This window comes from Hemibagrus wyckioides, linkage group LG23 (genome assembly GCF_019097595.1).
Source record: "Hemibagrus wyckioides isolate EC202008001 linkage group LG23, SWU_Hwy_1.0, whole genome shotgun sequence".
Classification (NCBI taxonomy): domain Eukaryota; kingdom Metazoa; phylum Chordata; class Actinopteri; order Siluriformes; family Bagridae; genus Hemibagrus; species Hemibagrus wyckioides.
Window position 1 is genome coordinate 12,448,931 of NC_080732.1, and position 28,000 is coordinate 12,476,930.

Here is a 28,000-nt window from a genome sequence, read left to right on the forward strand (position 1 = left end):
TCATAATGTTATGGCTGATCGGTGTATATTAAGAAAGTTAATAACCAACTGTTTGTGCATCAACATCATCTAACGTTCACAAAGAAGTTAAAGAACTTGCTCGATAAGGGCCAGAACCTAGACATCAATATCTGTAAAAAAAATGTATGTATGTGTGTATATATATATATATATATATATTATATATTCTTTTGTTCCCTCTCACAGTAATACAGTATATTCAACTTTACAGGAACCCTTCATAAAATAATCTGGTGAGATAAAAAGTCAATTAAATTATCTGTTCAGTTATCTATTTTTTTTAACGCTGGGATGAAAGGCATTTTATGTCTAAAGCCTGAGCGGAAAATGATCCTTGGTAGATTAAATATACACAAAGCACTAACATGAGACACCAGCTGATGTTGAAGTGTGAGGTACATTTACATTTTTTACACATCTAGAAACCAATAACTGAATTTGAAACAGTAGGATAAAATTTCACCCTTATATGGTGCATTATTCCTCACATGCTAATCTTTTGAAAGTATTTCAGTTATGCCCAAAATTTTCTTATAGCACTTTATCCCCAGCAGACTGTGTGAAACGATTACACCTCATTTACACATCCTACCACAAATGCTGCACCTTCACAGCATACGGGTGAATAATTCTACTTCTCTCATGTATTCTTCACGTTCCTGCCGCCTGACAGAAGGTCCATGCTACCACCACCATGGTTCCCATCAGCGTCTTCCCTTGAAGCAGTCCCCCAAATCCCACAACTGTATACCATCACTGCACTCCTGCAAATTAATGAGAGCCTTTTTTTTTACTACTTAGAATACTGCTACATGTTTCAATTGTTTGTTAGGAAAGAGGTTACAGACAATTTTTTTGTACTTGTGTTGGTGGTGTAGTGAGTTGCACTGCTGCTTCACAGCACCAGGGTTCTTTGAGTATGAGTTTGAGTTTCATATGTTCTCCTGGTTTCATTAAACCTTACACAAAGCATTCAGGTTGGTTGGATTGACAATGCTAAATTACTCCAAGCTGTGAATGTGTGGGTTTACGGAGCACTGCTGCTCCATTCAGGGTGTGTTCCTGCCTCAGGCCCAGTCTTTCTCAGTTAGATTCTGGATCCAGAATGTCCATGACCCGGATAAAGCAATTATTTTGGTTTGCTACATCCAATAACCTCTCTGTTGTCCTGTTCAATTGCAACTAACTGTCTTGTGTATTTATTGTACCACACACTGTTGTGTATTTACATTTTTAAATCTACCTCACTTATCCTACTGGGTCACACAGAACCTGAAGCGTGGTCAGCATACCAGGGCACAATCCCACACACCCATTCACAGACAATTTAGAGATGCTGATCAGCCTACAGTGCATGTCATTGGATGTGGGGAGGAAACCCTCAAGGCATGGGGAGAACATGCTTCACATACACATGAGGCAGGACTTGAACCCTGGAGCAAATCATGAAAGGGGGCTTGTGAAGCATAGCCAGGAGCCTGTGATTTTCTCATTCTTTCACAGTGCTGTGAGATGAATAATGTCGGCTGGATTTTTTTAAACAGGTTTCATGGGTGAAAATTTCTGATTTCTTTGGCTGCAATAAATAGCCAAACCATTACTGTACACCTTTAATTAAAATGCCTAATTGAGTGTTTTGTATAATATAATTGCACTGATGCACGTGTGGTTTTTTAACAGGAATCACTGATGTAGAGAATTGACAATAAACAACACTGCATTTTGTGAATGTTTTGTGGAAGCCCGTGTATGTAGCAGAAGTAACATATATCCGACTCCCGAAATAAAATGTGTTTGCTTCACAGCGGCGCGAGCGCGTCCTTGTCTCCGGGACGCGTGCACGAGCACAGTGGTGTCGGGAACGTGCATTGTGCCTCTGTGAACTGCAGCTCTTCGTCTCGTCCGTGAGCTGCGCACTCCTGTCCTGGAAACCGAGCAAAGAGCAGGGGGAAAATGGATAGAGTTCTGAGACTTGCCATTGTGGGGAGTATCCTGTGCGATGGATCTGTTTGGGGGAAGTACGTCAAGGGTGTCGTGAACACCAAAGAGGTGAGAATTTGACTGATGATGTCTTTGTGTGTGTGTGTGTGTGTGTGTGTGCGTGTGCGTGCGCGCGCGGGCACGCTATACAGTAGATGTCTCAGACCTTTGCCATTAGACGCTTCCACTGTTGCGGTGTCGATTTAATTGAGCGCGTTTTTTCCGTGCACGCGTCCGCGTTTGACCACGTCTGTGTGTGTAGATGGACAAACGTGGCTTTGTAAAGAGCACCGTACTCATCGCGTGCACATTCACAGACCAAGCGCGCGCTCGCAGGCCATTACAACTTGCCTTAATGTTAGTGTATACCATGTTACAGGTGTGCGCTACGCCAGTTGTCCTCTCTGTTAACGTCATGTGTGTATATAAATAGACATACGTTATGGCGAGGTGATGTGCTGTAGCTTGTCCTATAACGCAACCTCGCGTCCATGCGCTTGCAATTACGCTCGAAACATTTATTACGGGCGTTATAATAAACCCGTTATCTACCGGAACGCGAATAGGCCTTGGATTCGTCTCAAAGACAGGTCACGTGATGTAAACTCTCCGTTGCCAGCCAGAGCATTTTAAAACAAGGCTAACAAAAACATTGATATTAGACTTTCTGTTTGCATTAGGTTTAAGGAAATAACCATGAACGCTTTTAACATAGAGAAAGCTGATAGAAACTGAGGCGTCAAGATCTGAGGCGTCAATAACTGCTGAAAATACTAAACTCTTCTTCTCACGAGGAAAGTAGCTGATGCGAGGAGCTAAAAAAAAAAAAAAGTCCCCAAACTATCTACTAGACCCATGACGTATTACATGGATTTATAAGGAGTTTCTGAATATGCATGCACTTTATAAGGAACACTTGTACAGCACATTCATTCACTTATCCAATCAGCCAATCATGTAGCAGCATCAAATCATGCAGATACTGGTCAAGAGCTTTAGTCCATGTTCACATCAAACATCAGAATGGGAATGTTTGACTGGGGAACAGTTGCTGGTTGTTGGTGCCAGTCAGAATCTGCTGATCTGGGCGGTTCGTACACAGCAGTCTCTAGAGTTGAGGTTGGTGTGGTTAGAGCTGACGGGAAAAAAACCTCGGGAAACACTGCATGGTGAACAGAAAAGAATTCCTGAACATGAACCATGTTGAACCTTGAGCTAGAGCAGCAGAAGACTACGTCAGGTTCAACTCATGTAAGCCAAAAATGGGAATCTGAGGGTGGAGTGGACAAAGACGCACCCAGACTGGACAGTTCAAGTGGAAAATGGTCAGATGAATGTTGATTTCTGCTGCAACATGTAGTTGGTGATCGTGTTGTTGGTGGTGGAATTGGTGCTGGGAATAGTGTAGGGCAGGGGTCCCCAATCACCGGGCCCCGGACCAGTACCGGTCCGTATATATATATTTATAATATATATATTCCCACTTTCACCCGCGCCTCATTCCCGCATTTGACGCAGTCGCAGGTTTTTCCATACATCGGTAAGTCTGCAAGCTAACCCACGCTAAAATGACCCAAACACAAGTGTCACTAGAGAGCTCCCCCTAACAATCAGCATCCCCCAACCATTATACAAAAAAGGTTAGGGAACCCTGGTGTAGGGAATGTTTCCATGACACACAATGGGCCCCTTAAACAAACAAACATCATTTGAATACCCCAGTCTTTCTGAGTACTGTTGCTGAACACATGAATGATGTATTTCCCACCATTTTAGTCATTTCTTACCAGCTCCATGAATATGACAGTGAGTTAAGTGCACTTCAGAGTTCCCCAGTCACCAGATCTGAATTCATCAGCTCTCCTTTTCAGAATAATGAGCTCCTTTTTGAAGTGTAGGCTCTAACAGAGTATAAAGAGTTGTTAGTGACAAAGTCTCTTAAGCCGGCAAATATATAAATTGCACATTAATTAAGAAACATCCCTGAACATTGCAATGTCGCAAATTTGCATATGAATTCGAGGTTCAAGTCAGTGTTCGAAATGTGTGCATCGGTAGCTGAATTTTGGACCTGTGGTGAGCTGACAAGAACAAATAATTGAGGACTAAGCACCATGTCCAGCAACCTCATCTAACATTCATGAAGAAGCCTCATAGCTTGCTCGGTAGAGTCCAGGTCTTAATCGAAGCATGTGCAGAACTGTGACCTCTCTCAAAAAAATACTCTGAAACTGTTATAATGTGCAATACTGAAATCCTCCAAACCAGCAACATGCAAATAAGTAAATCCCTTGCTCTATGCTTTTTTTTTGCTGATCACTGTCTGGGCTTAATCAGTCTTATATATCTACAGAATTCATGGGAATACGCCTGATCCAGATTGCTTCAAAGATCTGTCCCAAAGTAATAAGTATTCCTGATTGAATTTTTTTAGAAAGCTTTTCTATAATAGATCGTCTGGATGACGCAAAGTAGAACTATCAACCTAATCGTTTTTAACACAATCTTATCTTTAGTTAGCAAGACATTTTATGTAGGTCTTTCGAGAATGGGAAGCACCGAGTTTAAAAAAAAATGAATGTGTGTAAACTAAGAGTTCATTCAGGTTAACTATGAAGAGCTTTGCTTCCTTTTAAAACGAGCTTATTAGATGCACTGACTCAGTGCTACAGCTAAATGCATTGCTGTGCATTCTGAACCTGTTTTGTGTAGCTCACAGCAATAAATCAACACTGATATACAAAACCACACTGTAGCATTTATTTAAATGTAAATGATCAGAACTGGACCGTGGAACAATGGACGGAGGTGGCCTGGTCTGATGAATCACATTTTCTATTACATTATTTGGATAGCTGTGTGTGTGTGTCACGTACCTGGGGAAGAGATGGCATCAGGATGCACTGTTGGAAGCTGGCAATGCAAGCTGGTGAAGCTCTGAACAATGCTCTGTTGGGAAACTTTGTGTCCTGGCATTCATGTGGATGTTACTTCGACACGCATCACCTACCTAAACATTGTTGATCACTTCATTGTAAGGTATTCCTTAAAGAACGTGGCCTGTTTCAGCACATGCTTTCGAAAAATGGTTGGAGGAACACGACAAGAAATTCAAGCAGTTGATTTTGCCCCCAATTTTCCCAGCTCTTGATCCAATCGAGCATCTGTGGGATGTGCTGGACAAACAGATCTCATCCATATAGTCATCACTTGCAACATGCAGGACTTAAAGGATCTGCTTGGTCTTGGTTGTAGATTACCACAGCACGAATGCACCCTTTAGAAATGTCAGTAATCATCATCTTGGCTTCAGCATGAGTTGGTTAAACAAGACAGAAACAACATCTGTTGCTTGTCACTGAATGTGACACAATAGATTAAAGTCAATTTACATATCATTGAGTCAAATTAATGTTATACCAGGTGTCAAAATAAATGAAATATTTTTCTTTAAAACATTAGCGACACTAGCGGCGCAGTGGCTTAGTGGTTAGTACGTTTGCCTCACACCTCCAGTGTCCTGGGGTCGAGTCTCGCTCCCGCTTACTGTGTGTGGGGAGTTTGCATGCTTGGTGGGGTTCCTCCCACAGTCCAAAGACATGCTGATTGGAGTCTCTATTTTGCCCGTAGTGTGTGATTGTGTGTGTCCTGCGATGGGTTGGCACTCCGTCCAGGGTGTATCCTGCCTTGATGCCCGATGACGCCTGAGATAGGCACAGGCTCCCCGTGACCCGAGGATAAGCGGTACAGACAAATGAAAAACATTAGCGAAACTTCAAATCGAATTTAGGACCAAATTTGCCCCGAAAATCAGAATTTCAAGGTAAATGGAAATGCAGAAGGCTTCAACAGTTAAAATGTCAAAAATCGATCGGATTTGTGTATCTTTTGGTCTATATTAAGAAGCACGCACACACTAGGTCACTTAATTGAAAACTCATTTGATGGAAAAAGGCAGAGAATTATAACAGCAAAGAAAATGGTACCAATGTTAAGGAGCAGTAACTGAAAAATGCGAGGAATAATTCAATGTTTCCTGAAACTAAACTTCAAAATTGCTGGACAAAAAAATACAGAAAATGTTTGCAATTTGTAGATGTATACAATGTCTACAGATTTGGTGATGTGTAAAATGTTGCAAGAAACTATAGTGGAATTTTTTTTGCCCTCCAAATGCACAAAATTTGTTGTTGTCGTCCTTCGACTACTCGCCGTTTGGGGTCCATCTGATCCGAGGGTTTATTTTTGGCACAGGTTTGTACTGGATGCCCTTCCTGACACAACCCTCTCATTTTATCTGGGCTTGGGACTGGCACTGAGAGTTAACCCCTTCAGTGGCTTGGTCAGTTCCCTGCTCAGGTATGGAACCCTGGCAATTGGGGTGATCCTGCTGCTGGACCACCAGGGGCAACAATTATGCAAAACTAGTAAAAAATAATACATTTGTTTAAAACAACACCAGCAGGACACCAGTGTGGTGTTGTGTTGTCTTGATATTAAACATACTACATATAATTAGGAAGAGTTCACAGTAATGTATTATTTATAATATTCTTTAGTCTATAGACCTAAATCCATATCATATAATGTCTTTTATACACTGATCAGGCATAACATTATGACCACCTGCCTAATATTGTGTTTGTCCCCCCCTTCTGCTGCCATAACGGCCCTGACCCGTCGAGGTATGGACTCCCTGAAGGTGTGCTGTGGTATCTGGCACCAAGATGTTAGCAGCAGATCCTTTAAGTCCTGTAAATTGCAAGGTGGGGCCTCCATGGGGACTACTTACATGACTTAAAGGATACTTTTGACAGATACTGACCACTGCAGCCCGGGAACACCCCACAAGACCTGCAGTTTTAGAGATGCTCTGATCCATCACAATTTGGCCCTTGTCAAACTCGCTCTAATCCTTACACTTGTCCATTTCTCCTGCTTCTAACACATCAGCTTTGAGGACAAAATGTTCCCTTGCTGCCTCATATATCCCACCCACTAACAGGTGCCATGATGAGGAGATCATCAGTTTTATTCACTTCACCTGTCGGTGGTCATAATGTTATGCCAGATGGGTGTATATTTAATTCACATAGTTAATTATTATTTTGGATACAGGGATCTTTAATTCTGTAATATATCATAGCCTCTTTATTTGGTGATAAGCTACAGCGTGTGCCGTTTTTGTCTAATTTCATTTGACAACTCCTTGTCTTTTTTATTGATGTTCACTCAGGATATATGCAGAGGCAAAATAATTAGAGTCTCAGAAAGTGTCTGTTAGGAATGAGTGCACTGTAGCTCATATTCTGTCAGCTCTGTCTCTTTATTTAATGTCAAACAAGATGTGTGTGGAGTGATCTTGGTCCGTTCACCCGTGCAGAACATTTTACGCTTGTTTATTATGTCAGGGACTTCTGGTTTTCAGTAGGGTTCAGATCTGGAGACTGAGAGTAATATGTGTTAAACAGGTCAGAGGGATCTTCACTCATTGACCTCACTGTGAGGGCTCTACCACTCTGCCTTCTACTGAATCTCTTCTCCTCAGACTTGGACCACATAACATGATAAGTGCCAACATTGACACTTGGTCTTTAGACCTCTCTCTCTCTCTCTCTCTCTCTCTCTCTCTGTCTCTCTCTCTGTCTCTCTCTCACTTTCTCTCACTCTCTCTCTCTCTCTCTCTGTCTCTCTCTCTCTCTCTCTCTCTCTCTCTTTCTCTCTCTCTTTCACTCTCTCTCTCTTTCTCTCTCTCTCTTTCACTCTCTCTCTCTCACTCTCTCTCTCTCTCGCTCTTTTTCTCTCTCACTCTGTTTCTGTCTCTCGGTCTCACTCTTTCTCTGTCTCGCTCTCTCAGTCTCTCAGTCTCTCTCTCTCTGTCTCTCTGTCTGTCTCTGTCTCTCTCTCACTTTCCCTCTCTCTCGCTCTCTCTCTCTCTCACTCTTTCTCTCTCTCTCTCTGTCTCTCTCTCTCTCTCTCTGAATTCAATTTAATAAGCTTTATTATCACAGCTGTAGTGTCTACAATGTTACCAAAGCTGGTAAGTGAAGTATTGGTTCAGTAGTGAATATCAAAAGAGCGATAACATCAATGAGAAGTGGAAGAGGAAGAAGAAGAAGAAGAAAAATTAAAAGAAGATTTAATGTGGAACATGAGGCTTGTTGGCTGTTTGTCAGGTTCTCTCTCTCTCTCTCTCTCTCTCTCTCTCTCTCTCTCTGTCTCTGTCTCTGTCACTGTCTCCCCCCCGTCTCTGTCACTGTCTCTCTCTCTCACTCTTTCTCTCTCTCTCTCTCTCTCTCTCAGTTCAATGTAATAAGCTTTATTATCACGGCTGTAGTGTCTACAATGTTACCAAAGCTGGTAACTGAGGTATTGGTTCAGTAGTGAATATCAAAAGAGTGATAACATCAATGAGAAGTGGAAGAGGAAGAAATGTAGAACATGAGGCTTGTTCTCTGTGTGTGTGTGTGTGTGTGTGCGGGTGTGTGCGGGTGTGTGTGGGTGTGTGTGTGTGTGTGTGTGCGGGTGTGGGTGTGTGTGTGTATGCTTGTCTGCAGTTCATCAAACAGCACTGTAAAGCAATTAATATTGTGCTCAGTAAAGGTCAGCCTCGGAGCTCAGGAACTTTTGGACAGTCATATTTGTGTTTAATCAGACAGAATGCCCTACAAATCCGTCTCATTTAGAGGGGAATGAACACAATGTACATGAGCTTTAACTATTTTTATACAGTGTGGGGTTTTTTTTTGTTAATGTACCTGGTTATGTAGCAGAGAAAAGCAAACTGATGTGTTAAAAACAAAATCTGGGAAAACCCAGGCTTTTACTTCAGAGTGAGTCTTTGTCAGGTTTTTTACAACGTACACTATAAAGCTTTTAAGCTTCAGAATTCTGAACATTTAAGCCTGAGAAACTGCTTAACTTTCAATTAACCCATGTCAGAAATGGTGAGTTCTTTAACAGTGGATTCAGTAGATTATATTAAGTACACGTTATTCACAGCTTTACATCACTATTCATTTATTCAAATGTTCTTGTATAAAGACGTGTGTGTGTGTGTGTGTGTGTGTGTGTGTGTGTGTGTGTGTGTGTGTCTTATAGGTAGGACATTTACTGTTTATGAACTTGATTTTTATGTAACCATGTAAATATGCCCCAGTTTTTGGACATGCACAATTCCCCTTCTATCCTCCCTTTCTTATTTCCTTCTTTATTTTCCTCCTTTCTTCTTTATATTTTCTTTACTTTACCCTTTTTCTTCCTTCCTTCCTTCCTTCCTTCCTTATTTACTTCCATCCTCTTTTATGTAACAGTAGGTTAGGAAATGGAGATCATTTTGTTAATTTTGCCTCTCTCACTGTACTTGTTTCTGACAAGGTTTTATTTCCTCACTGAATTTGGCAGACTGGACTTCAAGTTTCTTTCCTTCCATCCTTCCTTACTCCTTCCCTTCCTTCCTTCCTTCCTTCCTTCCTTCCTTCCTTCCTTCCTTCACTTCCATATTTACTTCCTTCTTTATTTAACAATTGTTCCTTCCTTCCTTCACTTCTATATTTACTTCCTTCTTTATTTAACAATTGTTCCTTCCTTCCTTCCTTCCACTCTCCCTCCCTCCCTCCATTCCTTCCTTTGTTTATTCCTTGTTTAATTCATTCTTTATGTAACAGTTTCTTCCTTATTTATTTTCCTTTCTTCCTTCCTTCTTTGCTTCCTTCTTTAACTTCCTTAACTTCCTTCCTTCACTTACAAATTTACTTCCTTAACTTCCTTCCTTCACTTCCATATTTACTTCCTTCTTTATTTAACAATTGTTCGTGTCTTCCTTCCTCTCTCCCTCCCTCCCTCCCTCCCTCCCTCCATTTCTTCCTTTGTTTATTCTTTATTTAATTCCTTCTTTATGTAACGGTTGGTCCTTTCTTTCTTCCTTATTTATTTTCCTTTCTTCCTTCCTTCTTTGCTTCCTTCCTTAACTTCCTTCCTTCACTTCCATATTTACTTCCTTCTTTATTTAACAATCTTTTCTATGTAACACTTTCTTCATTCCTTATTTATTTTCCTTCCTGACTTCCTGATTTCATTTTTTCAGAATTTATGTGATAGTAGGCAAGAAAATGCTGATAGTTTTCTTTTTTTTTGTAATGAATTTTTCCTCTCTCACTCTACTCGTCCTCTCTCTATCTTACAGGACTGGGTGTTTCTGACGAGGTTTTGTTTCCTCACTGATTTTGGCAGACTGGACTTCAAGTTTCGTTACCCCAAGGTAAAATTACGGGCAATAGAGATGAGAGATATCTAGCCTTATGTTATTTCTTTACTCTCTCATCCCAAGTACAGTTACAGGCCATGTGAAGCAAACTCTCTCTCTCTCTCTTTCTCTCATTTATTTTCACCACATTAACTATCGTAACATGGCAGTGATGGAATATCCAAGCTACAGTATCACTACACGGTCTATAGCCTTGCTGATTATCCAGGTTATTATACTAAATTGTGCTGTTTTACCAGTCAGTAAACAAAGAAACTGACTAAAATAAAGGGATCGTATGAGCAAAAACTCTAAGCAGTGCAACAGTATATTATTGCTTAGTCTTTCTTCCTCATCTCTCTCTTCCCGTATTCTTATTAAAGTCACTGCACTGTCTCTCTCTATTCCTTCCACTCAGTCACTCACTGACCTTCCTTTCTGCAGTCTACTTGGCAGATTTAGGCAGTTTATCATGTGTGCCTCTCAGAATGTCTACATTTCTCTTTTCCCATGGCTGTTTCCTCCTCACAGTCACGCTGCTGTCAGAACATATTGCTGTACTTTGATGAAAGCTCACAGTGGCCAGCTGTATACAAAAGGCCAGACAAGGTGAGTTGAACCCTGACATTCTACGTGTGGAGGCTTGTTGTTTGCTCTGTGCATTTGCGAGACTCAGTTTAAAGGAACATTAAGCAGTATTGAGGGCTGTGTTGCTTCCTTAATTACATTCTCAACTGTCTCACATTTTCACACAAGTGCAAACATGGTATGGATGTGTGGATGTGACTATTTCTGACTCTTATTTGTTGAGCTTGTATCTGTGGAGAGATGGCGTAACAGACAGGAGTTTCTAAGTATAAATGATGCATGTTGATGTTTTGCAGGACTGCTATCAGAAAGAGGCCGTCCTGAGGCCTGAAAACAACCAAGTCATTAACCTTACCACCCGTTACACCTGGTCTGGATGTGTGGTAAGAAACTAGAGATTCACTTACAGGGGCTTCCAGAAGTATTTGCACCCTTCTTAAAAATGAGCAAAAAATATTAGTAGCGTAAGAACGTATAGCAAATAATATTATATAATGCTTTTATAAGTAACATGTACAAAATAATTTAGAAAAATTCAACTCAAATAAATAAATAAATAAATAAATAAATTTTATTTATTTATTTATTTAAGTAATATTTATATACATTTATTTTACTTCTAACAAAAAATCATTCTCATAAGAAATACCTTTTTAAATAACAATACTGTTTTAATTTTTTTTTTTTTTTTACAAAACATTATTTTTTTATTCTCTGACAGTCTCCAGGTAAAATAAATGTATATAAATATTACTTAAATAAATAAATTTATTTATTTATTTATTTAAGTAATATTTATATACATTTATTTTCCTTCTAACAAAAAATCATTCTCATAAGAAATACTTTTTACATAACAATACTGTTTTAATTTTTTTTTTTTTTTTTTTTTTTTTTTTTTTTTTACAAAACATTATTTTTTATTCTCTGACAGTCTCCAGGTCCTCAGATGTAGCCTTTAACCATGTCCTGTTTTTCTACATGCATGTAAAATCTACTTTTTCATAAATAATAAATAAGGAAAAATAACAAACACAAGAAACAGAAAAAAAAGACAGATGGGATGGAGGTTAACCTGAGCAAAAAAATCACAAAAGCAGTTATAAATATTACGAACAATTAGGGCACAATAAAGTGCCCATATATTTCACAGCCCAATGCTTGGTTGCATCTACCAGAAGGTACAGACTTGACCCTAGATCATCACAGAAATGAGCAAGCAGGGACAAAATCATTGTTTTGCTCTGACCATCTCAGTCTCCGTGTTTAACCCAAAACTGATGATTTGAGTTAAAGTAAGAAGTCCTCTTGCATAAACCTGAGAATATAAAGGAGATTAAACTGTTCTGCATGAAAGAGTAGACCAAAATCCTGCTGTAAATATCCCTAACCTTGTTAGACATTACACAGAGAGAGAGACTCAGTGCTGTTATTTTCTCCAGGAAATGTTTTAACACCGTTTTGTCGAGGGAAAAAAAATGCACCAATAATGTTGGCAATAATTTTAGGTCCCTAGTGTGAGGTTGTCTGTAATTATTTGCACTTCAGGTTGAAGAAGAGGATGATGAAGAAATCCTCAGCTGTGTCGGAGGGCGTAGCTTCCGTTCAGTCAGAGAGAGATGGTGGTATATTGTGCTCAGCAAGTGTGGGGTGAGTGCTAAATTAGCTTTTTCTAACATACTTAACAAAATTAACCTTGTAAAATATACTGTCTGTATATAAATATTTGAGGGAGAAGAGTCACTCATCTGTCAGCTTGCGACAGGAAGGAATTAGTGCTAAGTCAATAAGGGACTCAGAAACTACACTGACCCTCGAGTTCTGAAAGGAGCTCTTGGTTGCTGTTGCAGAAAGGACATTATTTACAGTTCCATTATTTTTCTGTCCAGTGTCATCCAAATGATGATGAGGTTCCCTTCCTCTCAAGATTTCTTCCTCATATCATCTCAGGGAGTTTTTCCTCGCCACCCTCGCCTCAATCTTTCACATTAGGAATAAAACAGTAACTTAACTCCGTAATTTATTTTCTTTTCTATGTTTCTATATGTCTGTAAAGCTGCTTTGAGACCATGTCCCTTGTTAAAAGTTCCATACAAATATAATGAATTGAATTGAATTGAATTGAAGAGTAGCTTAGTGGTGTGTGTGAGGAGTTTGTATGTTCTCCGTGTGCTTCCTTTTTCCTCCCCAGTGCAAAGACATGTATAGTAGGCTGATTGCCATCTATCCCAAGTGTGTGAATGGGTGTGTAAATCTGTGCACAGTTGTGCTCTTTGATGCGTTGGAACCCTGCCCAAGGTGTCCCCTGAGACAAGCTCCAGGCTTCCCACACCCCTGTGCATTATAAGCGGTACAGAAAATGGATAGATTCATTAACCTGCTAAAAGTGGCCACTGTTACCATCAAGCAGTGTATTTGGTCTGCAGCAATGTTAAGGTGTCAAAGTAACACCCACTTGAATGCCAGGACCCAAAGTTTCCCAGCAGAACATTGGCCATAGTGCATCCTGGAGCCATCTCTTCCACAAGTGACCCACACATGCCCACGTGATTTAAAAGAAAATGTGATTCATCAGACCAGACCACCTTCTTCCTTTGCTCCATGGTCCAGTTGTGATGTGCCCATTGTGGGATGCCTTGCCTGCAAGAGCAAACTCCATGCAGCATCACAAGGCGACACATCTGGATGAAAGTGCTTTCCGCCCCCTTCGACACACAGATGCCATGATGGGCTAGCGCTGCTGTGATTGACAGTGTATACCATCTCACCCAGACTGTACAGCTAAAGTCCCAGAGTGCTCTTGCTTCTGCTGGCAAGCCACTCAAGTCCCCTAAGCCCTAATATTTGTTTGACAAACGTGTGTTAATGGCTGTCGTTTGGCCAAATAAAGGGGTGCAATTCCTGTATTGTTTGCACATGTAAACCTGATTGAATCAGATGCAATCCTTGTTTTATTATGCCAATGCTTCATGTAAGACAAAACATCTGAAACTCGCAAAGTACATGGTATAATAGAAGGGGGAAAAAACATACCTGAGCATTGAAATTAGTAGAAATTATACATTTGATACATATTTAAGCAGAGGTCATCTTGTTTTCAGTTATTCCCAACTAGACACGTTTCTATTCTAGCCTTTGATACCTGGCTGTCTTTTATCCCTCAGCCTCACACCAGCTCTCGCCACATTGAATTTGACACTGTATTCTTTCTGCTCTTTACCCTTTTGATAAAGAGAGAGGAGGATTTTGTATTAAATGAAATCAAAGCAGGTCCAGCTTGCCTCAAATCCTCTAAAGAACCCGTGCTCCGATGATTTGAACTCCTTTATGGACCATCTCTTTGTGTTGTGAATATTTGTCCGTTTGTCTCTCCCGTTTCTCACACCCTCACAGGGCGGAGGGTTACAGCTGGAGTATGAGATGAAGCTAACTAATGGGCAGTCTTTCTGGAAACAACATTTTTCTGCAGACGAGTTTGGTGAGATATACAGAAGGGGGGGGGGGGCGTTGCATGTTGGAGAACATTTTAAGATGATTTAAGAAGATTTATTTGAAGAATAGTTCAAGTTATTTAGAAAAAAGCTTATAGTATAATGCACTGCTATGATTTAATTCATTTGTATGTGAATATATGTTGTTTTGAGCTCACTGTCAGAATTTATTAAATTAATGAAGTAATAGTTGTCAAATACAGAGCATTATGAAAGTATTCTGTATAATATTTGATCGGTGAAATGATTTTCGTCACTTTTCCCGTCCTCTTTCTTTTGTCTGTTTCAGGAATTCTGGAAACCGACATCACCTTCTTGGTTATATTTGCCAGTGTATTTTCTCTCTCCTGCTATTTTGCATGTGAGTTCATGTTAATGAGTAATTAATGACTGCATGAAACGGAGCGACCTTGTATTGTTTTGTATACAAATATTTCTCATTATACAGCAGCACTCTTGAATTCTTGCATCTGATTAGTTAGAACAAACGGCAGCTCTGACAGGAGCGCCGGCAATAATTCAAATCACAGATTTATATTAATGCACTCGTGATCTGTTCGCACTCCTATGGTAACACAGGGTCGGGGGGGGTCCGAAAACTAGTCAGTATCTGGTGTGACCACCATTTGCCTCACACAGTGCAACACATCTTCGCATAGAGTTGATCAGGTTGTTGATTGTGGCCTGTGGAAGGTTGGTCCACTCCTCTTCAATGGCTGTGCGAAGTTGCTGGATATTGGCAGGAACTGGAACACGCTGTCGTATACGCCGATCCAAAGCATCCCAAACATGCTCAATGTGTGACATGTCCGGTGAGTATGCTGGCCATGCAAGAACTGGGATGTTCTCAGCTTCCAGGAATTGTGTACAGATCCTTGCAACATGGGGCCATGCATTATCATGCTGCAACATGAGGTGATGGTCGTGGATGAATGGCACAACAATGGGCCTCAGGATCTCGTTACGGTATCTCTGTGCATTCAAAATGCCATCAATAAAATGCACCTGTGTTCGTTGTCCATAACATATGCCTGCCCATACCATAACCCCACCGCCACCGTGGGCCACTCGATCCACAACGGTGACCTCAGCAAACCGCTCACCCACACGACGCCATACACGCTGTCTGCCATCTGCCCTGTACAGTGAAAACCGGGATTCATCCGTGAAGAGAACAGAGTGCCAGACGTCATCGAATGTGAGCATTTGCCCCCTCAAGTCGGTTACGACGACAGTTTGTGACTGTCTGAGAGTTTGTGCAGAAATTCTTTGGTTATGCAAATTGTTGCAGCAGCTGTCCAGGTGGCTGGTCTCACGATCTTGGAGGTGAAGGTGCTGGATGTGGAGGTCCTGGGTTGGTGTGGTTACACGTGGTCTGAGGTTGTGAGGCAGGTTGGATGTACTGCCAAATTCTCCGAAACGCCTTTGGAGATGGCTTATGGTAGAGAACATGAACATTCAATTCACGGCAACAGCTCTGGTGGACATTCCTGCAGTCATCGTGCACCAATTGCACGCTCCCTCAACACTTGCGACAGCTGTGGCATTGTGCTGTGTGATAAAACTGCACATTTTAGAGTGGCCTTTTATTGTGGTCAGCCTAAGGCACACCTGTGCAATAATCCTGCTGTCTAATCAGCATCTTGATATCCCACACCTGTGAGGTGGATGGATTACCTCGGCAAAGGAGAAGTGCTCACTAACACAGATTTGGACAGATTTGTGAACAATATTTGAGAGAAATAGGCCTTTTGTGTGTCTTAGATCTTTGAGTTCAGCTCATGAAAAATGGGGGCAAAAACAAAAGTGTTGCGTTTATAATTTTGTTCAGTGTATATAAAAGATATATATTAAGCAGTGGTGGGCCGTCAGGGCCAGGAAGGCCTTCTCTGCTGGCCTAAACAGCAGTGATCTGAATCACTGACTTGCATTTTAATATATTTAATATATTTTTCCATGAATGTGTATTAAATTATTCCCAATAGTCTATTCTCTACATTTCATAGCTTTTCTCTTGGTTCCAGTAGTGTATATTTATGATAAGAGTATTTATCCAATCATATTTCAGCCAATTTCTGCCTTAAGGCCTTCAGAATCAATAGTGCAGGCGCCCGTAGCTTAAAATAAGTGGCAATGAAATTGTTACATTAACCAATAAGATTTCGAGTTGGTGTCACTGGGGCCATCTAGCAGGCATACGATTATGTCAGCAATTTCCCGTCCTTTGATTGGATAATTGGAGTAGTCAGAGGCAGCGAACCGCACAAACTAAATAAAATATATATATATTTTAACTCACAATGGCTGACAGAGGAGAAGAAATCGATTAGGTAAAGGCCAGTGAAGGCCTAGGTGTGAAATGCACGGCCCGCCACTGATATTAACAATGAAAAAATGTATAATCTTTGCTATCTTCAGGGCAGTGGTAGCTCAAGTGATTAAGGCTCTGGGTTGTTGATCGGAAGATCAAGGTTCAAGCCCCAGCACTGCCAAGCTGTCACTGTTGGGCAATTGAGCAAGTTCCTTAAACCTCTCTGCTCCAGGGGCACTGCATCATAGCTGCCCCTGTGCTCTGACCCCAGCTTCCTCAGCTGGGATAAGTGAAGTAAGGAATTCCACAGTTGCTGATGAGGGAACACATGTTTATTGCTGCTATAACATAAGTTTCACATCATTAACTATAAGTGGCTAAAAAGCTTGAATTCTTGCTCTGTGATAAATAAATGTATTTATTTGTAGGCAAAATGCTGTGGTATCCAAGGAATAGTAATAATAATAATAATATTTTGAGATGCAGTTATTAGAAAATAATCCACTTACTCCATCGTGGATTATTTTCCTCTGTTTTATGTTTTATTTCTTTCATCAGAGATACTTATTGAATCCTCCGATGTAGTGTTATGACTCCTCAAAATACTCAATCAGTATAATATTCCAGATCAATAAACAGAACCATTTTGTAGGATTTGTAAGAAAGAAGTGAAGGTGTGTTTTATGTGATTGTGCTTTTTTTTTTTTCCTCGCTCTGTATTTCTTATAGATAACCTGAAAGGAAGACAGCTGCTCCATACCACATATAAGATGTTTATGACAGCAGCTGGAGTAGAGGGTGAGGAGCTGTAACTCATGCTGCTGTGCTACTCACACACTTATCTTTTTATGATTTTTTTTATATTCTTCTGTTTACTGCGTGTAATTATTGCTGTATTTGGACATAAATATAATCCTAGTCTTAGTTAAGAAACTAAATCTGTATCTGCATCAGCCTCCATCACTGACGTCTCACTATTGTCTTCTCTCTTTGTGCTACTTTCACTATAGCATTTAATGCCATTCTGTCTTTTCCTCCCTAGTTTTCAGCTTGCTCTTCTTTTGTATCTACTGGGGTCTGTATGCCAGAGACGGAGTGGGGAACGGGTGTCTAAAGATACTTGGTGAGTGAGTCAGTATTAAGAGAACATGTAGGCGTTTCAATATTCCTATAATTCTGTGTGGATTAAATAGGAGACAAATCCAGATCTCTGGACTACTGGAGCAGGCTGAATGCTTCATTTTACTCTTACACCTTTATAAAAGGTTGTAGTTTTGTGTAAATTTGATGTATATGAGGGTATGCTCTGTGCAGATGGCAGGAACATATGTTCACACAGCTGAAGCTTTCTTTCTTTCTTACTTATTAAATTTCTTACTTGCTAACTTAATTGTTTTACATAGAAAGTACTGTCTAACTTACAAAATTTCTGACTTATTTATTTATTTGCTTGTTATTTATTTATTAACTAGGCTTTCTTAACTTACCTATCTACTTAATTAACTTACTTACTTGTTATTTATTTACTAAGTTATTTTCTAACTTACCAACCTAAATTTTTACTTATTAAATAATTTAGATAGATAGATAGATAGATAGATAGATAGATAGATAGATAGATAGATAGATAGATAGATAGATAGATAGATAGATAGATAGATAGATAGATAGATACCTGCTACTTACTGATATACTTACTCACTTTACTTCTATCTATCTATCTATCTATCTATCTATCTATCTATCTATCTATCTATCTATCTATCTATCTATCTATCTATCTATCTGTCTGTCTGTCTGTCTGTCTGTCTGTCTGTCTGTCTGTCTGTCTGTCTGTCTATACATCTATCTATCTATCTATCTATCTGTCTGTCTGTCTGTCTGTCTGTCTATACATCTATCTGTCTATCTCTCTGCTCTAAATGGTCAAAAGTTTCTGTCTCTCTCATCTCTTTATCCCCTCTAGGAAAATTGCTGTTCTCTGTGAGTTTCCTGATTTTCCTCCTGATGCTGATTCTCTTGGGGAAAGGCTTCACTGTCACACGGTAAAGGGCCTCAGCTTTATCATATTGTGTGTTAGTTACTCCCTAGTTACTAGCTTTGTCATATTGCATGCTGAGTCTAGCCTCAGCGGAGCCAGGCCTTCTAGTCCTATTCGTTTAATTCAGTGCTACGAATTTGTGGCAGCATTGTTTAGGTTCTTCAGTACTAATGAACTGCAGCAAGGAACAAATGAAAAAGTATTTCAAGCACTTTTGTGAACAGCTTTGTTCTTTTACAGACCTTTGTATAGGGTGAAATGATGCTAATGTACATTTGTTAACCATCATCTCCGAGACTGGGAGGCTATCAGCTAATCGAGATAATTTTAAGGTCTGTAGCTAATGTCAGCTAGCTGAAACTAAAGAGGGTTATGTCACAGAGGGTCAGAGAAAACTGGTAGAAAGTGCGATGTCATTGAACAGCTTTAATGTTCAAATACAACAGCACAAAACTTACCAGCTAGCTAACGTAACTAATAAAAATATAACCTAGTTATGTTAGTTTTGAGTTAATCACTAAGGATAAGATAAGGCAGAGACTCGTAACTCACTACCAGTTCACTAGAAAGAGGCATTTGATGTAACAAGAGGACATTTCCAAATTTTTCATATGGGCAGAATTTCAGTCCTTTATTTTGTAGATTCCCAGGCACTAGGGTAAAATGATTCACCAGTTTATTATTCTACATAAATTATTGTATAAATGTTTTTTAATTAATTTCTTGCCACAGAACAAATATGAAAAGAAAAGAAAAATTATCTCCATTTTCTGAAAAAAAAGAGAAACACTGGTTTATGTGTTTGTGTAATGAGATCATTCATATTATTCCTTTTATTGCAAAATTACCATTTACATTCATCTCTATGATTATATAATTATTGCCACCCTTGGTAAAAGAACGGTTGTAATTGTGCCTTTGGATAATTCCGGATAATTAGCTTGCAAAGAAATTAACTTATGTCTACTCTTAGAGCAATAATTAAGAGGATTAAAACAATTGTAGCTGTAGTTAATCCAGTAGAAGGACACATGTATATTTTGCCCCATGTACAGTGAAGAGATCGGTGAGAGAGGCAAATATTTTAAATGGCTCTACCTGTCAAGAAGGGCGACGATCCAAAACGAAGAGTCTGGAGGATCTGCAGTGGAGCTGTATTGAGCGGTCACGGATTCCTTGATATGTATTCTCATCCATCATTATAAGAGAAGACCCAGTGCAGGACGTTGTGGGGAATGGACTAATGACAGGGGTGCCAATAATTGTGAGATTTAGTTAATAAAATACTGTGTTTTTATATTTTAACAACGGCTAGACCCATATTTACCAGTAATTTTGGAGCTGCATGAAAGATATTTACTACTTACACACCCATGTGCATCAGCATGACCATTATATGCCTTTCTTTTGTGACTGGAGCAGGATATGCGGAATTGTTTAGTGAGGAGTTTATTCATCCATCCATCTGTCTGTCCATTAACGTCACAAATTGTCTAAATATAAATTGCACATTACAAAGGACTGGTTCTGGAACACTGGACCACAGTGACCTCGTATTCATTCTTGCAGCAACCATCCTGTCCATCTCTGTAAAGATTCTGTGATGCACAAAGTAACTGAATCTCTGTTTGCCATTTAGAGCAAGAATAAGTCACAGTGGCTCTATCAAGCTGTCTATCTACATGACCATCTATACAATTACCTACATCATCCTCTTCATATATGAAGCTGAGGTAATAATTGCTTCTTTTATATATACTATTTTGAAGTATTACCTTTTTTTCTGCTTGCGTGCAAAATGGAGAACAAAAAAAAAGGGGGGGTTTATGCAGCCCAGAGCACAAAATAATGAGATTTATATAACTTTCACATTAAACAAGAAAAAATATATGATCTCTGTGATTTTGGTGGCATGATTTGTGGTGCCAGATGGGCTGGTTGAAGTATTTCAGAAACTGCTGAACTCCTGGGCTTTCAAGAGTCTCAAGAGTTCACTAGTGTGAGTGGTGTGAAAAGCAAAAAAGACTGCTTCCTGCTGTGAAGAAAGCTACTGTAGCTCAAATACCCAGGTTTGACAGCCAGAGTGAGCAGAAAATCATCTGAGGATGCAGCTGAGGACTGCGTCAGAGGACCACAACAGGTTTCATTCCTGTCAGAAACAGAAATCTCATCTTATAATCGTGCGCCATCATGCAGGAAGCCATTAGATGAGAGAAAGCAAGAATCTAAGCCTACAGACATGTTTGCCTTGAACTCCAGATCACATCACCGCCATCAACATGTCCATCATGCAGGAAGCCGATATATCAAAGATACCAAGCCTATGAACATGGCTGCCACTGACTCCAGTTCTTAACATCACTGGCTACAAAAATGGCCTCTTCAAATTTTAGTTCTGGACTTCATATCACCGCCTTCAAACATATCTCAACTAGCATCAGCTCTGAACTAACATACAAGCATAGCTGCCATGAACTTTAGTTCTCAGCTAACTTCAGCACCTTCAAACATGGCATCAGACTCCAACTCCCAACATGTACACTCTCACAATCACCTGTATACTAACTATACACCTGGACTCACCTCAATATATAATAACACTCACAAAACCCACAGTCCTAATGTACCAGACCTTTGTCACTGTGTTTGATATCCTGGTTTTGACCCGACTGTGCCATTGCTCTTCGGTTTTAAGATTCCTCCTGTCCTGGTGTCACACAGTTGTTGCCCTGTCTTTTGGAATTGTTTATCAGCCTGATTCCTGAAAGCATAAAGCATCATTTTCAGCTTTATCTGCTTTTGCTGCATGACAAAAACATGGATATTCATAAAAGGCTGCTCTTGCATCATACCCTGAATTTACCTGCAATGCCCAGCGCCTTGGGCTTCCTGTAATTGTAGAGCTGCTGGTGCCACTAATGGCCTAGCTCATTTAACATTATAGAATAGTTTCTCCTTTGACCAGAGGCTTTAGTATAAGAGTTAAGGGCTTGATGTGTCTGCCTAAGGCACCCAGATTTCCTACAACCTAATCAATACTCCTTGTAATGTTCTAATCTCCTCCATTACAGTGCCTCCATCACTACTTGATCAAAGAAGAATCGCCAAACATTTTGTACTCAACATGCACTGAATGGGGTCCGGGTTGGTTAGGACAAAATATATAGGGCACTACATTGAACACTAAATCAGTGAGACTCACCAGTTTCTCTAATTTTTCATTTGGTGCTGTGCCTCCAATGTGTTGATGATAAATTTGTATGCTGGTCTGAATCCCAGTATCCAACATTAAATGTCATGCTTTGGAGTTTTGCTTATTAAATATCACTTTACTTGGATTATTATTCATTAAGGTATTATTCAATATTTCATTAACTTATTAATGAATTGTCCTTCATATTACTCAATATCTACTCAAATTAATGATAACTACAATGAATTGATAGGAAAGGTTTGGCACGAGAGGGGAAAAAGAGGATGCAAGTCCGGACCCACTAACAGCTCCCATGAGTTTACTGGGTTAAACACAGATAACACTATTTATATGCAGTGGAAGGGAGAATTTATTATTTGCCTCTGCTGCTTGGCGATATCTGCATTTATGATTCATTTTCCAGCTATAGTTATGTCATTTCTCAGATTCCCCAAACTTTTCTACTTTCCAAGAACTGCTGCTATTATTATTATTATATGCTTCTCCAGTCCTGCTAAACCTGTATTGTGCTCATATTCTGTATATTTTATCAGAATCAGTACTGTTTGCCTTTTCTCTGTGAGTTTTGACTTAGTTATTAAAATCTATTGTCCAGTGCCATCCTGAAGAGAAAATTCTGCTGTGGCTCTTCTCCAGGGAGTTTTTGTTGCGCTCTTCTTTTGCCGTGCTCATTAGAGATCTAGGCCCAGATAGAGCTGTTTTGAATAGATGCACTATATAGCCAAAAGGGTTTGTGGCAATCATATTCACTATATTTCCAAAAGTTTTGGGACACCCCTCCAAATCATTGAATTCAGGTGTTGGGCTTGGCCCCTTAGTTCCAGTGAAACGAACTCTTAATGCTTTAGCATACCAAGATATTTTGGACAATTTCATGCTCCCAACTTTTTGGCCAAAATGTTTGAAACACACAATTGTCTAGGATGTCTTTGTATTCCCTTCACTGGAGCTAAGAGGCCCGAGCCTGTTCCACCCTGTGCACAAAGTGAGCTCTATTTGGTTGGAGTGGAACAGCAAGGTTTGAATGTCCTGCACAGAGCCTTGACCTCAACCCCACTGAACACCTTTGGGATGAACTGGACTACCGACTACATGCCAGGTTTCTTAACACAAAAATCAGAGCCTGATCTCACTAAAGCTCTTGAGGCTGAATGATCACAAATCCCCACAGCCACACTTCAAAATCTAGTGGAAAGGCTTCCCAAAAGAATGGAGGTTATTATTACAGTTAATATAATACATATACAGCATATACAGTAGTGTTATGTCGCCACCTTTTTTTATATAGGGTAGTATAGCTTCATGCTTATCCCTGATGCTTGGTTACAGCAGCATAATGCCGTCTGGCAGGGGCAATACCATGATCAAGGAGGTGGTTTGCCCAAATCGAGGCTCAGCCATTGCACTCAGGCTGTGCTGACCTTTGCGAATTCCCCAAATGCGAGAACCTTGACTGCATAATTTCTGATAGTGGGGGGCTGTGTTTGCGCTTCCCCTTTTCTCTGGGGCGCAGCGGTGGCTCAAGTGGTTAAGGCTCTGGGTTTTTGATCGGAAGGACAAGCTTGGGCAAATCAGCAACGCCCTTAACACACTCTGCTCCAAGGGTGCTGCATTAGAGCTGCCCCTTCACTCTGACCCCTTCCTTCTCAGCTGCAAAGAAAAGAATTCCACTGAGCTGTAATGTATGTGTGTGATAATAAAGGCTTCTTCTTAATCCCAGTGGAAATGTTAGAAAAAGAAGAAGCAAGAAGAAACCTTTACTTGTCACATATAATTTATAGCACAATGAAATCCCTTTCTTTGCATTTCCCAGCTTAGAAAGCTGGGGTCAGAGTACAGGGTCAGCCTGGATACAGCAGCCCTGGAGTAGAGAGGCCCAACAGTGGCAGCTTGGCACTCTAGAGTTTCTGCTCAACAACCCAGAGCCTTAACCATTCGAGCCAAGAAACACTACAGAAAGCAGAAAGGTTTTAGTGTGGAAAACACTTCAATAAGCCAAACTAACACTGGCACAGAGCTACCATAATGCAGTTAGTTACAATTTACACTAATGTAAGTGTTATTTATTGTGTATAACAGTTAACCACTTGCTTTCTCTACTTGTTCATGTTATAAATATATGTGTGTAGTTTTTTGACCCAGGTGAAGTCCTGTATGCGTATGACAGTCCTGCAGGATATGGGCTGATGGGCCTCCAGCTGCTGGCGTATGTGTGGTTTTGTTATGCTGTGCTGGTGTCTCTTAAGCATTACCCAGAGAAACAGCCATTCTACATCCCTTTCTTTGCTGCGTACACTCTCTGGTGAGTGGAAATAATCGTAATTATCAGAATATTGCGTAGACTACATGCACAATTTGAGATAATGCATAATTAGAACATAAGATCCAACCTCTGTCTTTACTGTATATTAGAAATGTATTATAATGTCATTCTATTAAATACTATTAAATTAGTACTAAATACTCATTTTTTTGGCAGGTTTTTTGCCGTACCCGTCATGGCTCTTATTGCCAACTTTGGTATATCTCGATGGGCCCGGGAGAAGATTGTGAATGGGATTCAGCTTGGCATCCACCTCTATGCCCACACTGTCTTTTTAGTAAGTTTCTTTGTACAAAGAATGATATTTGTGTAAAATCATTACATGGTTGGGCAGAGGCACAGGGAAGTGACGTGATAGCTCAGTAATTACTGACTGGAAAGTTCTGAGTTCAAAGCCCAGGACCAGCAATCTGCCACTGCTAGGCCCTTGAGTGAGGCCCTTAACCCTCAGCTGCTCAAATGAGATAAATGTAAGTCGCTCTGGATAAGAGCATCTGCCAAATGTTGCCTAAAATGTATGGCTGTTATGATTTGTTCTTTCTTTTAATCTTTATTGCTTAGCTATTTCATACTTTTCCATACTGGATCAGACAAGAGATTGGGCCACAGCCATTTAGGAACAACAGTGAGAAGGGGGAACTGTTATATGAGCACTTCACTATGTTTGATTATCCTGTGGAATCCAGTAAGTCAAAAGGCAACTATGTATTCCAGTTACGCATCTTGGCTACCAGTCGCTCTCATCGCTACATATAGCTGAAGTCTCAGGAAAGGGTTAAACAAGACTTCCAGCTCAAGTGTCTGTCACTCAATCTGGACTATCTACTTCACCATCCAGACCTAGCAATCCCATTTCTGCTGCATTAAACACAAGAGTGTGTTGCAAGTGGAGGTCATCACACCTGCCATGATGCTGACAGTGGATGTCCTGCAACATTTAGACATTTTGCCCGGACGTCCAGATCCATTATTCCTGTCTCAGTTTCACGCTTTGAAAAGGCATATAGTGCTTTATAATTTTGTTTTGTTTTGGTTCTGCCCAACTGCAATCATAAGTTTGCCCACTGATTCTGTTCTTCTGTTCTGTAGTAGTAGTCTAGACACTTGTTCTAATGGTATATAGGGTGTTTCCATGGTGTTTCCATTCCATTTGTGATGATTTTTGAGCCAGCTTGGTATAGAATCTAAATCCTTTTATTTCGAATGTGAATACACTTACACTATGCTGCCAAAAGTTTTGGGACTCCCCTCCAAATCATTGAATTCAGGTGGTATTTTTCAGGGGTTGGGATTGGCCCCTTAGTTCCAGTGATAGGAACTCTTAATGCTTCAGCTTCATACATCAGTGCCTGACCTCATAAATGCGCTTCTAGAGGAATGTTCAAAAATTCCCATAAACACACTCCTAAACCTTCCCAAAAGAGTTGAAGCTGTTATAGCTGTAAAGGGCGGGCCAACTCCATAGTACATACATGTGCATGTACAGGCAGACGTCCCAGTTTTGGATTGGCTCAGAGTCACTGCTCTAATTCATCCCAAAGGTGTTCTATCAGGTTGAGGCCAGTCAAGTTCCACCACACCTTTGCTTTGTGCACTGGTGTCCAGTCATGTTGGAACAGGAAGGGGTCAAGTTGGGAGCATGAAATTGTCCAAAATGTCTTGGTATACTGAAGCATTAAGAGTTCCTTTCACTGGAACTAAGGGGTCAAGCCCAAACCCCTGAAAAACAACACCTGAACTCAATGATTTGGACGGGTGTCCCAAAACTTTTGGCAATATAGTGTATATGCAGTGTGCAGCAGCAGTTAACATGTAACCCAGTTCTGTGTTATGTTTAACACTGACTCATGTTTCATAAAGTGCATACAGTATTAAAAATTTGTTTTAAACCATCTTGAAATCTTTAAATTACATTTGAAATGAACACACATCACATTTAACATTGCTTTTTCCCTTCTGTCCCTTATTATCAATCATGTTTCTGCAGATCATCACACGTCCATCAGCAGCTAATAAGAATTTCCCCTATCACGTCCGAACATCTCAAATCGGCATACTACTGTCAAGTCCTAAAGAGATGGGGGCAGAGGGCTTCCCTCATCATGCCTATGGGAACAGCTCCTTTTTGGGAGACTCTCAGCCTAACTTCACTGAACTCTTCTCCATCCAGTCAGTGAGTAAAAAAAGAAAAACAAAACCACCTTAAAGTATTAAAGAAATGTTAGAATAGGCTTCGGGAGGACAATTTCAGCCGTTCCAGCAGGAGATTATCCCTTAGCCTTTATTCTTAGCCTTTATCTGTATCTCCTGGAGGCAGGAGGAGGACTCTTCTTATAAAGAAATTCTTCTATTTAAAAATAATTACATTATTTCAGTGAGGCAGAAATGACAGAAAATAGCTTATAATAACAATATTTATTTAAGATATTATTTCTGTTGTTTTTTTCTTTGACGAACAGGTCTCTGTGAAAAATATCAACGATGCCATGGGATTCAAGGGACAAGAAATGGCTGTGAACGCCGAGCAGAAAATCATCACCACGTCATCACCGGTTGACTTTTCAACAACATTTAGTCCGGCACCAGCCAGCTCTGCTCTATCGCCTCCTCCGAGGCTGTCCTCTCATTTTACTGAGTATTTCAGCATGCAGGGCAGAACAGTCTCTCAAGCATAGCGAAGTAGACTTAGGTCTTTGGTGGAAGTGACAACTGAGTTCGAGTACAAAAGTGTGTTAGTGATTTGTGGGGAAAAAAATGATTCCGTTGTGTAGGATGTGCAACAGGATTTGCAGCAGAGAGGCTAGGGGGAGATATGAAGTGCTAAATTTAAAGCAATAAATATTTCAGCCGGATAAAGGTGACTCTCGAGAGGACATTTTGGTTGTACATATAATTACCAATAGCACAGCACAGTATATTACGAATGTAAGATATTCAGTATGCAGAGTTTTAAGATACAGATATTTTATGTGTACATGTATAGAAGTGTAAGATTTTTTTAAGTGTAAAAAAAAAAAAGGTCACGTTTTTGTTTTTGTTTTTGTTTTTGTTTACACACTTATTTTCCAAGTGGTGCTGTTAATATTTGCATTTTCATGCCATTTTATTTGAAAAGAAGAAGCAACAATTCACTGAATAGTCTCATGTTTCAGTTTGTTTGTTGTACATTTTATATATGATGATCTTTAATTTGCATCCATCTTTTTATGAAAATTCGACTACTTGAGAATTATCATAGTTAATAGGGATCTGCTTACGGAAGGGAAGAAATACCCCCCCCCTTGAAATATTTCTCTAGTTCAGTACCTGCAATAATTACCTTTAGTATTTGTGTGCATGTTGCTTGTAAACGACCGTAACTTCTAACCTCGTTATTAGTTTTGCTCTGCACCAGGAGCAAATATGGCCCTGTAAGCCCACATATGACCCAGTGCAAATCCTTAGGGTAAGGAATGGCAAATTAGTAATGATAACAATAAAAAAAAGAAACAATTTTAATTCAGAACTGGTTATAGGATACATTACATTTGTGTATGTCCATTTTTTTTCTGTAATAGAGAATGAGATATATATATATATATATATATGTACTGCATGTCAGACAATTCAGCACATGGTTATTGGTGAGGTTCTTTGGCATAGTGACATAACTCTCCATTAACTGAGACGATGGCACATTTTAAGTTTCACAGCAGATTTTAATAAATAAAAACAATTATTTATGTAACTTGTATCTATGTATCCTGTGTTATTGAATGTTTATATAGTTTATTCAGATTGAAGGCA

General features: G+C 39.9%; 1 protein-coding gene and 1 non-coding gene across 2 annotated transcripts; both read left to right on the plus strand.

Annotated features, from left to right (window-relative positions):
- The first annotated feature begins 1,878 nt into the window (after positions 1-1,878).
- On the plus strand, positions 1,879-27,947 carry tmem145 (transmembrane protein 145). The gene is made up of 15 exons (XM_058375937.1): positions 1,879-2,070; positions 10,187-10,261; positions 10,778-10,855; positions 11,131-11,217; positions 12,383-12,484; positions 14,228-14,312; positions 14,615-14,686; positions 17,366-17,434; positions 17,679-17,759; positions 18,603-18,681; positions 20,317-20,410; positions 24,021-24,193; positions 24,371-24,491; positions 26,202-26,387; positions 26,674-27,947. Exons 1-15 carry the CDS (start codon positions 1,975-1,977, stop codon positions 26,887-26,889), a joined length of 1,614 nt encoding a protein of 537 aa, XP_058231920.1. The 5' UTR covers positions 1,879-1,974; the 3' UTR covers positions 26,890-27,947.
- Positions 23,225-23,390, plus strand: LOC131344677 (U1 spliceosomal RNA). The gene has a single exon (XR_009203362.1). It is a non-coding gene; the product is annotated as a U1 spliceosomal RNA (small nuclear RNA).
- Positions 27,948-28,000: the final 53 nt, after the last annotated feature.